Raw genomic sequence first — 15,928 nt, 5'->3', positions numbered from 1 at the left:
CCTTGACCCCGTGCGCGGGAAGCGAGAACGCTACCGCAAGACCAAGCATAGCTATAAATATATATGATAAGAGATAAACTTTTTAGGTGGTTTATGATGGTGACAGGCTTTTTGCAAGATGGATGGACTGATTGAAAACTGTTGGATGCTAAACAGGTGGTCATCAGTGTCACACTCTTGCAAGACATGACAATAAATGAACACATTATAAACAGTCTTTCTTTTGTAAAACAACAAAATAACATTTCCTAGTCAGCACTTGAAAAATCTCTTCATGCTTGCTAGGAAAATATTTACAAATGTCTTTATTACAAGAATGAACAAAATAATATAGAATGATGTGTCAGCTGCATACATTTAAATAATATATGTCTTTATACAGTGTTTAATATACATACAACAATATATGACAAGATTTTACAATAATGTTTGAAGGCACACTCAAATGCAGAAGCCGGAAACTGCAGTCATATCACATTTCATTACTATACATCACTGAGAAACAAATTCATACATTTATATTAACAAGGTAATACAGTAGTCATTTCTTGCAGTCATTCCAGCAGATAGAACATTGACGTGCTTCTCTCAAACTTCATTAGTTATCAGCTCCACGATCTGTTATTTTTTCTGTGACCAAGTGCGGCGTGCTAGTTTCACAGCTCCTGACAGGAGAGATCTGCAAGTATTGAAATTAATTTTTGATTAGGTTGGCCATATCTATATTTTTATAACACAATAACCTATGGTGTGTTATCTGATATGACAAATACAGAAATATTTCACCTGTCTTCAAACACTGATCTAACAAAATAGATGTCTAATTACAGATCCATCCCATTTCTTCCCAGTTACATGAGAACACAAACAGCTAGTCAGTCAGTTTTAGTAATGTTGATTTATTAATGTATTTTAAACTAACTGACAGTAAAAACGAAAATTATTGAGAGAAGACACCAACACTATTCAAGGAAAATGATATGGCTGATAAGGGCATAACAGAAAACTTGGAAATAAATAATATCATCCAAAGGTTTTCAGAGATAAATTTGCATGCATTACTAAAAATTTTGTGTCTTTGTTTAGCTTGAAATTAAACCAGTTAAGATTACTGACATCTGCATTGATAACTGAAAAGCAAAAGCCTCCACATACACAAAATTCCTTGAAATACACAGATGAAAAGCTCAATTCAAACCTATAAGTCCTTTACAAACTCAGCTACCTAAGGGACACAAATTTTATGAAAACAACATCCTTTGTGCTAATTACTTCTTCATTAAGCTATGATATAATCCTATGAAGAAGGACTACTGAAATAAGTTACAGAAAAGAGCATTAAGAATGATAACAAGCTTAAACTGGAGGGATTCAAGTACACATGTAGGACATTGTCTCTCCTTGTATACATCGACATGAACTCTAATGCTGTTCCTGCTGTTCAAGACATTGGGACAATACAAACTTGACACCAATAAGCCAAACTCCTTACATGACAGCACATACAACACTGTGGAATTCAAAGCAATGCCATCTTATAATGGACAAAATGCCTTAGAAAAGCTCTCTTCAAACATAACTATGAATAACAAAACAAACTGTCAAAACATTTTTTATAAGAGTTGTTATTATAGCATGTGTGATTTTCTCTGAAATACAGTTCAAGCCTAGATCATAATTTAACGCTATCTACAAGATGAAATACATTTTACATTAATAACAAAACATGTCTTTAAAAATCACCCCAAAGCACTTAAAAATATTACATATAGCATAGATGATTATTTTTTAAGCTAAACTGCAATGTAATATGATGTATGCTTGCAACATATTATGTATTTAATTACAGTTTTCTAAGTGCAAGTTATTAGCCACAGTATTGTATACTTTTTTGTGTTTGTTATACAGTTTTTACTTACATATGATTGTTCCCACAGAGCTTGAAACATGTCTTTTCCAAGAAACAAGTTTATTTAAGAAAATCAAACAGTTTAATGCTGCAACATGGCTTATTTAATAGAATTGATCTTGTTTCAAATAATCTGAACAAAAGATGGAAGAAAGGCAGTAAGAACATAATAGTCCAACTACCTTCAGGTCATTAGAGATGGAGCAGTAGCTCAGTCAGACAATGGTAAAGGAAAAAATTGCATTTGCTTTGATGTTGGAAGAACTGTAGCATTCACCTGATTTGGTTTAGAGGAACCACAGATAATCAGATACAGGATGGCTACATGGCAATTTGGAGCCCATTGTTCCAAAATAGGAACCTGGACAAAATTACATTGGGAAATTACTTTTTGCTTGGCAAGGGGATAATCTAAAATAAGATCTTCATATCAAAATTCTATTGTAAAGACTTTAAGTCCAATTTGCTTTGCTTTTATGGTACATACACAAAAATATGAATATATTTCAATGCAGAACTATGGTTGAAGCACAAGAAGTCAAAAAGAAAAAGGACAGAAATGGATGGGGTGGGGAGGGGGGGGGGGAGATTGATTGGGAGGAGAAAAGGTGGACAGTCAGTTGCACACAAAGGCATTCAGAAAATATTAGACTATTTTAAAAGACTAATTGAGAATTTTTGTACTTATTATATTTATGTCCTTGTATTCCATCCTCTTTGTCTCTGAGAATATAGATGGGAAAAGAAAAAGAATGGAGCAAGAGTGGGCTAAAAAAAACTGGAAGGAAGGGGAAGGGGAAGGGGAAGGGGGAGAGGGAGAGGGAAAGAGAGGGAGGGGGGCACAATAAGTGCATATGTACAAGACAAGAGAGATGCTGAAAATGAAGAATGAGATAGCAGCAAAAGGAATTCTTAAAATAATTATAGAAGTTTTTGTTTCTTAAGTTTGAGTGATTTCTTTCTTTCTCCTCCACTGCATTCTTCTATTTAATCTCATAGTTGCTTTAGTTGTTAAATACCTTTCGTTCTTGTTTTGTTCTTGACTTTTCTAAAACTTTACTGTCAATAAACGACTGCCACTTCTTTAACAGCTTACTTGATTGTGTAAAATTGAACTGATTCTTATTTCCTTACGATCCCATCCAGGGTATAGTTTTGTTGTTGCTTGGAATACTAAGGATACATTTTATCAAACAGTAAATAAAACCGAGGCCAACAAGCGAAGAAACAAAGAAGGCGAAACATTGCAATTGCCGGAAATCACTTTTGTTTTACTCGATGACTTTCCATCAATTACTATGAACTGTGACCCCTCTGACAGGAAATCACGAATCCAGTCACATAACTGAGATGAGGGCCAGTAATTTAGTGGATTTCTGCAACCACCTTTCTCGAATAAGTGATTTAAGTTGCTTCACTACTCTGAGGACATCTACTTCTACGTTACTCATGTTGGCAGCTGTTTTTGATTCGAATTCTTGATTATTTACTTCATCTTCTTTTGTGAAGAAATTTTGGAAGGCTGTGTTTAGCAGCTCTGCTTTGGCAGCACTGTCGTTGATAGTATTTCCATTGCTATCGTGCAGAGAAGGTATTTGATTGTGTCTTACCGCTAGCGCACTTCACATACAACCAGAATCTCTCTGAATTTTCTGCCAGGTTTCGAGACAAAATTTTGTGGTGGAAACTAGTAAGCACTTCACATTGAAGTCTTCGCTAAATTTTGAGCTTGTGTAAAAGATCGCCAATCATAAAGATTTTGTATCCGCTTAAATTTGGCTTATTTTTCTTGTTTGGTTTTGTAACCATGTTCAGACTCATTTTGTGTACCAAGGAGGATCAGCTCCGTCGTTTGTCAATTTATTTGGTATAAATCTCTCAATTGTTGCTGATACTATATCTTTGAATTCAAGCCACATCTGCTCTACACTTACATTGTTAATTTGGAAGGAATAGAGATTGTCTATCAGGAAAGCGTCAAGTGAATTTTTATCTGCTTTTCAGAATAAGTATATTTTTGGAGGATTTGGGGGTTACAATATTCAGTCTCACTACAACAACCTTATGTTCACTAATCCCTGTATCAGTTATGATACTTGTTACTAGCTCAGGATTATTTGTAGCTAAGAGGTCAAGTGTGTTTACACAACCATTTAATATTTGTGCGGGCTCAAGAATTAACTGCTCGAAATAATTTTCAGATAATGCACTTAGCACAATTTCGCATGATTTTTATGCATATCTCCAGATTTAAACATGTATTTTCACCAACACATCAAGGGTAAATTGAAGTCATCAGCAACTATAATTGCACGCGTTGGGTGTATGTTTAAAAGTAAACTCAAGTCTTCTTTGAACCTTACAGCGACTGTATCAACTGAACTGGGAGGTCAGTAAAAGGATCCAATTATTATTTTATTCTGGATGACAAGAAGGACCTCTGCTCATACTAACACACAGGAACTATCTACTTCAATTTCGTGACAAGATAAACTACTTTTAACAGCATCAAACAAGTCACTGCCTTTCGGAACATTGTCAGGTTCTTTGCAAAAATTTCAGATGGACTTATCTCCAGCTTCAGCCAGCTTTCAGTGCCTATAAAGATTTGAGCATCAGTGCTTTCTATTAGCACTAGGACCTCTGGTGCTTTCTCCACACAGCTACAACAATTTAAAACTGTTATACTGATGGTTCCTGTATCTACGTTGTTCCTATGTTTGTCCTGCACCCTTTGAGACTGAAGCCTTTTTTGTGTTTCCCCACGACCCTCTAGTCTAAAATACTGCCCAGTCCACAGCTCCTGCTACCTGTGTAGCCACCTCCTGTGTGTAGTGGACTCCTGACCTATTCAGCAAAACCTGAAACCTGACCACACTGTGGCACAAGTAGAGGAATCTGCAGCCTACACTGTCACAGAACCGTCTGAGCCTCTGACTTGGACCCTCCACTCGGCTCTTTACCAGAGGTCCACAATCAGTCCTGTTGACTATGCTGCAAATGGTGAGCTCTGCTTTCATCTCGCAAGCAAGACTGGCATGCTTTACCACTTCTGTTAGCCATTCGAGACCAGAGAGAATCTCTTCCAATTCAAAGCGACACACATCATTGGTACCGATGTGCTCTTCATGGCATCCTGAAGGACCCGTTCCACATCTGGAATGACTCCATGACTCCACCTAGTATGCACACTGAGTGCACATTAGCTTTCTTACCCTTCTTGGTAGCCATGTTCATTAGGGGCGCCATAACGTGCGTAACATTGGAGCTCCCAACTACCAATAATCCCACCCTCTGTGATTGACTGGATCTTGCAGGCTGCGAGGTTTCCGTCTTTCGCTGCCTGCCATGCCCTGGGGCAACCTCCCACTCGACCATGAGTGAGGTGTCAACTTCAATGTGGGCAGTAACTGGGCTGGCCAACAGTGAGGACCCATTGGAGTACTCGGACATGCTGGGTGTCCCTCAGATCGCCATGGCTGGCCCACAACAGTGAAGCCCATCCATGGCAGCTTCAAGCTGTGTAACCAAAGCCATCGCAGCCTGAAGCTGAGAGCGAAGTGTCACCAACTCAGCTCACATCCACATACAACAATCACAGTCCCTGTCCATACTAAAGACCATGGAAAACTACTCTACTCAAACAAAAGTACCGTCAACACTTGCTGCAGGACTCTATAGTAGACCCTGACAAAAACACAGCAACTGTGTGTAATAAATTAGATTAGTATGCAGAGATTCAAAAACTGGACTACCGAAGCACTCGGGTGAAACTAAATAATTCCCTCCTGATTGGTTTACTTTCAGATGCAAACGAAAACGCGAGGACTGTGCCTATTAAATATCGAGTTAACAATCGGAAACTCAAACTAAATTATCAAAGCACATCGATGAAATTATACAATTTGCTCCTGGTTAGGAACTCATAAAAGTCATGAAATCAGTTACTTCCCTGTAGCTGCTTCTGCCTCGGACAGTTACTTCTGCCTTAGTAGTAACCTATCATTTTATAATATTCTCATTATTCCATTCTGGATTTTCTATTGTTTGGTTTCACCTCAGAAACAATAGCTTACTCTGTGCATATGAGATGATTCCATATTTTTCAAATGATGAATTTGGGAAAGAAGCCTCATCCTGTAATCGGGAAAAAACTTACATCTCTGACAACCATCTCAGCCAGTACCACAACATATTTTGTACTCACACTGACTGTAAGTAACAACCATTAGGACCAACAGGGAGCCACCTACATGTAATGTGGATGAAGTTCCTCTGTTCTTACTTGTAAATGACAAAAATGACAAAAAGAAAACAAATAATTGATGTTCTTTACAAACTCAGCCATCTGCCCCAGTCAGACAGCAGAGTGTGTGTGTGTGTGTGTGTGTGTGTGTGTGTGTGTGTGTGTGTGTGTGTGTGTGTGTGTGTGTGTCTCCAAATACTAAGCAGTTTCTTTTGTACCTGTGACCAAGTTTCTCCAACTTCCATTTGCCAAGGACTGGGTGACTTGCTAGAGATGGAAATAAACCTTTACCATACATAAAACATCATCTACAAAACAGCACATCATCTACAAAGTATAGATCAGTTAACTGTCTTCGTTTCAGCCAGCTGACTTATTGTACAATGTATGAGAAGATGGGTGTACATGAAAAGGAGAGTCGCCTTGGTGTTACATGGAGTTCATCTGTTATGCTATGGAAAATTATTAATTACATTAGAAAACTTAACCAGCAACGACTTACCAAAAATAGAATGCAAGATGGAAAGACATTACATACCCTCCTCTTTGATGCCCTGCAAGCTGAGCTGCACGATGGCTTAACGCACGTGCCTCAGTGAGATGACCAGCATCTTCAAGCTGAGCGACAACTGCAAAGATGGGTGGCAGCTGCTTGTCATTTCCAGCAAGAAGGTGCTGTTCCAGCTGCTGGTAAATTGGAGTGTCAACAAGGTCAGGTGCCAGACCACGTCGTAGCAATAGTGTCATTACTCGCTGGTGTACGATCACTTCGCCCATCTGTTCAGGTTTAAAATGACTGACTTGAGTACAGTTCTCAGAAAGGCAAGAACGTGATTTTGGTTCATACACGGAAATGTTGATATAAACTGCTAGAACATTTACATTCACTGATGCTCACATATAGCATTTAGATATCATTAGCAGTCTGGTACCATTTTTCATACGATGATGATGATGATGATGATGATGATGACAATGGTGATGATGATAATGGGGTATTTCGTGACATTGAAACTAATGATACAGTTTCATTACATAAATGGTTAAAAATAAACATTGGAACAAAATACTAATATGTAAACATTATTTTAAAAAATCACTACCACAACTTCATTAACCTTGCTGCTCTGAACAGCTGTACTAAAATACAGAGCACTTTCATAAAACAACCACGTAAACTTACCAGTAATCTGACTGCTGCTCTAATTCCACACATGCAAAACCTGTATTAGACAGTTCCGCATCTCAACCTGATTCCAAAATCAACAAAATTACACCTGTGCTACAACTATTCCACAATGAATGAATCTCTGCTGCCAGATAGTTTTTATTTCGTGCAATAAAGACTTTAAAGTGTAACAAGTGCCCGCGCCAGGTGAGACATCAGAGTTTCTGTGCTCTCTTAAAGGTAAGTTATTTAATTTGTAATAACAATTAGTTCTGTTTTTATTTCCAACAATTTAATTTGAGCATGTCCATTCAATCTTTTACGTTCGTATTTCCTGAAAGTAGCATAAATCTTAAATTTTTCCATTTAGGACCTTTCGCACTACTCAGTTGTTTACGTGCAGTTTGTGTACAATAAGGTTACATTCCGTTGTGATTAAGATAATTTAACAGATACTGCAGTTGAGTGAGTGCTAAGTTCTTGTTCTATGTGGAAATAAATAACCTTTTATGTTATATCATACGCCTTAAGCACTAACTTGTAGACTTAATTTTTGCTCCTCATAAGCAACAAAAATCTGTGTAGTGGAAAGGGTGTTCAGTGATTTAATTCTTTTTTAAGCATGTAATGTGTGTTGAAATCCATGATAAGTGTGGATGTTGCCATAGTATAGACAAAGAGGGAGTGGTATGTGTAGACTGTGAGTTGGAATTTCACTGGGGCTACTATAGTGGGGAACTGAAAAGGGAACAGTGAGGCTCTCCCGTGGAACTGTAGGCTTAGCAAAAAAGACAAGAGAATTGCTGAGCAGGAAGCAAATATTTGTGCCCTTCATGCTGAATTAGATCACGCAAAATTAGATCACACAAAAGTTTGATTACATATATTAAATGGGGAAAAAGATCTTGAGGAGTAAAGGTAACAAGCAATGGGTGAAACGAGAACAGCTCTCCCACCTTCATCTACATTTCAGCGAACAGTATCCAGTAAATTTGACTTGTTACCTGAAGTACGAGGGTGAGAGGCTCATCCAACTGTAGATCGTAGTAGGGTACAAAAGACTTCTAGCAAAGACAGTCAGTGTAGGTTGATACGAAAAGTGTCCAAGAAGAAAAGTGTCTAAGAAGAAAAGAGTCTTGCTGCTAGGTAGTAGTCATGGGATGGGTCTAGACCAGATGGTACAACACAAATTAGGGATAGGATACCAGGTGACAAGTATTGTGAAATCAAATGCTAGCCTTAGTAAGGTAATAGAGGACATAAGGAATTTGCACAAAAGTTTTGGCAAAGAGGATCAGGTTATTATCGTTGGTGGAGCAGGGAACAGCCTGGCTAAGAACAGTAATTACAGCATTAGGGGTGACCTGGATGAAATGGGAGTAGCAACTACACACACAAAAGTGAGTTTTGTGGTGGTTGTACAGCAACATGACCAGTCCTGGGTAAACACTGCTGTGAACCGTATGAACACGGAGTTGAGCAGGCTACTGCTGACTGAAATGAAATCTCATATGAGTGCAATGCTAGTTGCTACAGTTGGGAGACATGAATCCACTAGACATGGTCTACACCTGCATGTGAGAGGGAAAGATAGGTTGTTTGAGCTTCTTGCAGATAATATATGGGGGCCACCATCACACACAGCAAGATCCCTGTGGTTACTGGTGTCCAGAGCAGCATCTTTTTTAGGTTAGAATCAGGATTCAGACATATTGTTTTGAAAGAAGTGAAAACAACAGAAGATCACTACAAAATGCTTAAAAATGCACAGAAAACTAAGGTTAGCTTATTCCATCAAAATACTAGAATGAGATTTTCACTCTGCAGCGGAGTGTGCGCTGATATGAAACTTCCTGGCAGATTAAAACTGTGTGCCCGACCGAGACTCGAACTCGGGGCCTTTGCCTTTCGCGGGCAAGTGCTCTACCAACTGAGCTACCGAAGCACGACTCACGCCCGGTACTCACAGCTTTACTTCTGCCAGTACCTCGTCTCCTACCTTCCAAACTTTACAGAAGCTCTCCTGCGAACCTTGCAGAACTAGCACTCCTGAAAGAAAGGATATTGCGGAGACATGGCTTACCCACAGCCTGGGGGATGTTTCCAGAATGAGATTTTCACTCTGCAGCGGAGTGTGCGCTGATATGAAACTTCCTGGCAGATTAAAACTGTGTGCCCGACCGAGACCCGAACTCGGGACCTTTGCCTTTCGTGGGCAAGTGCTCTGAGCTGTGAGTACCGGGCGTGAGTCGTGCTTCGGTACCTCAGTCGGTAGAGCACTTGCCCGCGAAAGGAAAAGGTCCCTAGTTCGAGTCTCGGTCGGGCACACAGTTTTAATCTGCCAGGAAGTTTCATATCAGCGCACACTCCGCTGCAGAGTGAAAATTTCATTCTGGAAACATCCCCCAGGCTGTGGCTAAGCCATGTCTCCGCAATATCCTTTCTTTCAGGAGTGCTAGTTCTGCGAGGTTTTGCAGGAGAGCTTCTGTAAAGTTTGGAAGGTAGGAGACGAGGTACTGGCAGAAGTAAAGCTGTGAGTACCGGGCGTGAGTCGTGCTTCGGTAGCTCAGTTGGTAGAGCACTTGCCCGCGAAAGGCAAAGGTCCCGAGTTCGAGTCTCGGTCGGGCACACAGTTTTAATCTGCCAGGAAGTTTCATATCAGCGCACACTCCGCTGCAGAGTGAAAATTTCATTCTGGAAACATCCCCCAGGCTGTGGCTAAGCCATGTCTCCGCAATATCCTTTCTTTCAGGAGTGCTAGTTCTGCGAGGTTTTGCAGGAGAGCTTCTGTAAAGTTTGGAAGGTAGGAGACGAGGTACTGGCAGAAGTAAAGCTGTGAGTACCGGGCGTGAGTCGTGCTTCGGTAGCTCAGTTGGTAGAGCACTTGCCCGCGAAAGGCAAAGGTCCCGAGTTCGAGTCTCGGTCGGGCACACAGTTTTAATCTGCCAGGAAGTTTCATATCAGCGCACACTCCACTGCAGAGTGAAAATTACATTCTGAACCTTAATCCTACTCCCAACATCACCACTGCTGAAGCCCAGGGTATCCGTGATCTGAAGGCTGACCGATTCATTGTCATTCTTCCGGCGGACAAGGGTTCCACCACCGTGGTACTTGATCGTCGGGAGTATGTGGCTGAGGGACTGCGTCAGCTTTCAGACAACACTACATACAAAGTTTGCCAAGGTAATCCCATTTCTGATGTCCAGGCGGAGCTTCAAGGAATCCTCAGAACCTTAGGCCCCCTACAAAACCTTTCACCTGACTCCATCAACCTCCTGACCCCACCAACACCCCGTACCCCTACCTTCTTCCTAAAATTCACAAACCCAATCATCCCGGCCGTCCCAATGTAGCTGGTAACCAAGCCCCCACAGAACGTATCTCTGCCTACGTAGATCAACACCTTCAACCCATTACATGCAGTCTCCCATCCTTCATCAAAGACACCAACCACTTTCTCGAACGCCTGGAATCCTTACCCAGTCTGTTACCCTGGAAACCATCCTTGTAACCATTGATGCCACTTCCTTATACACAAATATTCCGCACGTCCAGGGCCTCGCTGCGATGGAGCACTTCCTTTCACGCCGATCACCTGCCACCCTACCTAAAACCTCTTTCCTCATTACCTTAGCCAGCTTCATCCTGACCCACAACTTCTTCTCTTTCGAAGGCCAGACATACCAACAATTAAAGGGAACAGCCATGTGTACCAGGATGGTCCCCTCGTATGCCAACCTATTCATGGGTCTCTTAGAGGAAGCCTTCTTGGTTACCCAGGCCTGCTAACCCAAAGTTTGGTACAGATTTATTGATGACATCTTCATGATCTGGACTCACAGTGAGGAAGAACTCCAGAATTTCCTCTCCAACCTCAACTCCTTTGGTTCCATCAGATTCACCTGGTCCTACTCCAAATCCCATGCCACTTTCCTTGACGTTGACCTCCATCTGTCCAATGGCCAGCTTCACACGTCCGTCCACATCAAACCCACCAACAAGCAACAGTACCTCCATTATGACAGCTGCCACCCATTCCACATCAAACGGTCCCTTCCCTACAGCCTAGGTCTTCGCGGCAAATGAATCTGCTCCAGTCCGGAATCCCTGAACCACTACACCAACAACCTGAAAATAGCTTTCGCATCCCGCAACTACCCTCCCGACCTGGTAGAGAAGCAAATAACCAGAGCCACTTCCTCATCTCCTCAAACCCAGAACCTCCCACAGAAGAACCCCAAAAGTGCCCCACTTGTGACAGGATACTTTCCGGGACTGGATCAGACTCTGAATGTGGCTCTCCAGCAGGGATACGACTTCCTCAAATCCTGCCCTGAAATGAGATCCATCCTTCATGAAATCCTCCCCACTCCACCAAGAGTGTCTTTCCGCCGCCCACCTAACCTTCGTAACCTCTTAGTTCATCCCTACGAAATCCCCAAACCACCTTCCCTACCCTTTGGCTCCTACCCTTGTAACCGGCCCCGGTGTAAAACCTGTCCCATGCACCCTCCCACCACCACCTACTCCAGTCCTGTAACCCGGAAGGTGTACACAATCAAAGGCAGAGCCACGTGTGAAAGCACCCACGTGATTTACCAAATGACCTGCCTACACTGTGAAGCTTTCTATGTGGGAATGACCAGCAACAAACTGTCCATTCGCATGAATGGACACAGGCAGACAGTGTTTGTTGGTAATGAGGATCACCCTGTGGCTAAACATGCCTTGGTGCACGGCCAGCACATCTTGGCACAGTGTTACACCGTCCGGGTTATCTGGATACTTCCCACTAACACCAACCTGTCAGAACTCTGGAGATGGGAACTTGCCCTTCAGTATACCCTCTCTTCTAGTTATCCGCCAGGCCTCAATCTCCGCTAATTTCAATTTGCCGCCGCTCATACCTCACCTGTCTTTCAACAACATCTTTGCCTCTGTACTTCCGCCTCGACTGACATCTCTGCCCAAACTCTTTCCCTTTACAAATGTCTGCTTGTGTCTGTGTATGTGCGGATGGATGTGTGTGTGTGTGTGTGTGTGTGTGTGTGTGTGTGTGTGTGTGTGTGTGTGTGTGTGTGTGTGTGTGTGTGTGCGCGCGCGTGTGTGTAGAAATGTTCAGAATGTAGCCACATGTACAAAATAATTTGTAATATGAATGTAAAATTCCTGGTTCCACATCATTATGATCTATCATGCAAAATGATCTATGGAACATGTCACTAACTAACTGAGGAGGTGCAAATCTGTTTAATAATTGCAGCCAAAGTCATTGTGAAGTTAAACACAGTTTTAATAATTACTGAATTATTTTTTGGGAACATTGTCACATAATACACAGGAAGATCAGACAGTAATGCACAATAATATTTTTCTCGCCTGGTATTGCAACAGGAAGGTTGAAATTTCATGACAATATTGCTTGAATTTGTGCTATAGAGGGCAATTTGTTTTCATGTGAAGCTCTAGTGAAAGAGGCCAGAACTAAAAAACAAACACGGCATACATGTTACTCTTGTCAACTTGTGAAAAGCAATGAAGTGTAGTTTGATATCTGTGGACCAAAGGGCATAAATTGAGTGAAATTCACAGGGACATGCATGTGTGTATTGGGAGGACTGTATGGCCCATAGCAATGTCTCAAGTTGGTGTGCATTCTGCCAAGAGGGTTGTGTGAACCATAATGATTCACCACACTCCAGATGGCCAGTAACAGCTGCAACCCCAGAGAATGTCGGAGCCATTGTGGCAGAAATTTTGAATGACCGGCGTGTGCAACTGCGAACCTTATCCCAACAGTTTAACGTTTGCTATGGTGCATTGTACAATATGGTTCATGACAAAAAAAATTGCAATGTTAATGCTCCCTGGGTGCCTAGGAACCTGTCAGACAACCATGAGGGCCAGTGAATGAGGCAGCCTCTATGGAGACATGCAGGTTCCCCAGTACAAAAAAATTCAGTGTCTCAATCTGCTACGAAAGTGCTTGTGACAATGTTCTGGGATAAGCATGATGTGTCACTGGTGGGCTTTGCTGAACATGGGACCAATGTGAATGCTAAAGCCTATATTAAAACAGGCTGAGTTGTGTCGTGCCCTTCATGAGAAATGGCAGCACAAAATTAATGCTGTTGGTGTTAAACTTCTTCATGACAATGCTTGTCCCATGTTGCTGCTCCTGTTTGTGAGAAAATTGTCAAATTTGTGTTGGAGGTGCTCCAGCGTCCATCACATAGTCTGGATCTTGCACCATTGGACTTTCATCGGTTTGACCCCATGAAGAAATTCCTGGCTGGCCAACGATTTGCAACAGATGTGGAAGTGAAATCAGGCAGCCCACAGATGGCTATACTCCAACCAAATGGACTTCTATGAACCAGGCATATTGAAACTTGCACCATGATGGGCGAAATGTGTTGAGAATGTTGGTGACTATGTAGAAAAGTAGGTAAAAGATGTAAGTTCAATTGTGTTTTTTTTCTTTATTACTTATTAAACATTTTGTAGCAAAATTATTATGCGTTACTTTCCTATCTTCCCTCATATTTTCCATATTTTTTTCTTATCCAGTGTTATTGTGCTCTACTCCATTTCTTGTTTTGCTTGAAGCAGCTTACACATCTAAAAGGATTTCAATTTGATTCTTACAACTAAATTTTTCTGTCATCCATACTATAAATAAGACAGCCTACCGAATAGTTGTTTTTATCTTGATATTATAAGTGCAGACATGGGGCGATTTTGTGGCAGTTTTACCTTTATTCCTTCCCCAAGCACTGGATGGTTATTAATGACTAAATTATGTTAAAATACAGAAATACCAAAATGTGAAGTGGTGCACTTACTTCTGCCTTTTGACGTAGAAGAAACAGTGCTGTATCATGCAAGCTTGCATGTTCAGAACATAAGCATACAGCTAGCACTAGTGACAAATTAACAGTCTCCTGTGACTGTAATATCAAATGCTGCAGAGACTGTAAACAAAATCAAAATCTGAATTTTAGACACATTTGTATTCACACTATGTACTATTTTATTAGATTTTCTTTAGTTTTAATTTAAAGTAACACATCTGTCTATAAAAACACTATCATTAATCTTGCTGGATAAAATGAATCTATTGGGGGGGGCACTTTAATTATATCAAACAATTAGTGAGGATTAAGGAAACTTATCTTCGCACACACTCAAATGGCTAATTCAGACGTTAACACTGTACGGGCTCTTAGCATTCATAAAACAAAAATATTAGTGTATTGTTTTATGGGGTACAAATATGGAAGAACTGTTCACTAATCCACATTGCAGACTGCATGGCAAGTTGAAGTCTGCCACCCTCTGTCTTTGTGTCACCTGCAGTACATTCCATCCAGACTGACTGCTAAATGACGGTACTGACTCGAAACTCTGCTAACAACTTATCAGCAAGCAAACTGGTCGTGTTGATCCTGCTCTGAGATTCAGAAGCACTTGGTCTGGGCTGAGACTGATGCGAACATAACTCTGCCAACGTTCAGCACTGTGCACACACATCTTGCCAATTCTTCTGGTCCTGTTAGGACTATCATACCACAGATGAGGTTGTTGGAGAACCTTCTGACATATGAGTGTTCCTAAGATATTTGTGCTCCAGCTTGTGTAACACAATTTTGAGTGGAGAGCAGAGGAATTCAGCCGAAGGCTTCAGGCTGTAGTGGGAAACACCCATCTACTTCTGCAACCATACAAGTGTAACTGAGTATCCTGTGTTTTTATTTAGCAACAATAAATTATAGAATCAGGGTAGCCATATTTGTAATTTTTCGTTTAAGAATGGTCAGTTTCCTGAACGATTAATGTAGCCACTTCATAAAAATGTAGAAAGGGATAATGTAGACAATTTTAGACCAATTTCTATGCCATTAGGATTTGCTAAAGTTTTTGAAAAGGCTGTATATATAAGAATAATTGATCATTTTATTTCACATAATTTGCTATCAAATGTACAGTTCGATTTTAGAAGTGGTTTAACAACTGAAAATGCTACATTCTTTTTTCTCTGTGAGGTACTGGATAGAAACAAAAGGTTTTGAATGCTGGCCATCTTTTTTTATTTAACTAAGGCGTTTGATTATGTTGATCACAAAATATTGCTCCAGAAATTGGACCATTATGGAATACGGGGAGCAGCTCACAACTGGATCACCTCTTACTTTAATAACACACAGCGAAAGGGCATTCTCCACAGTGTTGAGAATGGCTATGATGTGAGCTCCGAGAGGTGCACAATTAAATGAGGCATGCCCCAGAGATCACTGCTGGGGCCACTCTTGTTCCTTATTTATATAAATGATATGCCCTCTACTATTACAGGTGATTCTAAAATATTACTGTTTGCTGCTGACACTAGCTTGGTAGTAAAGCATGTTGTGTGCAATGTTGGCACCGTTTCAAATAGTGCAGTTCCAGACATAAATTCATGGCTTGTAGAAAATAAACTAATGCTAAATCACAGTTAAGACTCAGTTTTTACAGTTTCTAACACACAATTCAACAAAACCTGACATTAATTTCACAGAATGGGCATATGATTAGTGAAACTGAACAGTTCAAATTTCTAGGT

The 15,928-nt window shown here is 40.8% G+C and overlaps 1 protein-coding gene across 2 annotated transcripts in view; it reads right to left on the bottom strand.

Moving 5' to 3' along the window:
- Positions 1-336: 336 nt before the first annotated feature.
- Positions 337-15,928, bottom strand: part of LOC126483846 (NBAS subunit of NRZ tethering complex-like) — a 405,587-nt gene continuing 389,995 nt past the window's right edge. For both annotated transcript variants that reach the window (XM_050107060.1, XM_050107061.1), the window contains exons 40-42: positions 14,172-14,300; positions 6,694-6,932; positions 337-679 (exon numbers count right to left, since the gene is read on the bottom strand). In XM_050107060.1, the coding sequence (XP_049963017.1) occupies positions 622-679; positions 6,694-6,932; positions 14,172-14,300 (426 nt within the window). In that variant the 3' untranslated portion in view covers positions 337-621. The remainder of the gene's footprint in view (positions 680-6,693; positions 6,933-14,171; positions 14,301-15,928) is intronic.

Source organism: Schistocerca serialis, chromosome 6, assembly GCF_023864345.2.
Source record: "Schistocerca serialis cubense isolate TAMUIC-IGC-003099 chromosome 6, iqSchSeri2.2, whole genome shotgun sequence".
In the NCBI taxonomy this organism is placed as follows: domain Eukaryota; kingdom Metazoa; phylum Arthropoda; class Insecta; order Orthoptera; family Acrididae; genus Schistocerca; species Schistocerca serialis.
Note: the sequence above shows the minus strand (reverse complement) of the source record. Positions and strands in the feature narration are given on the sequence as shown.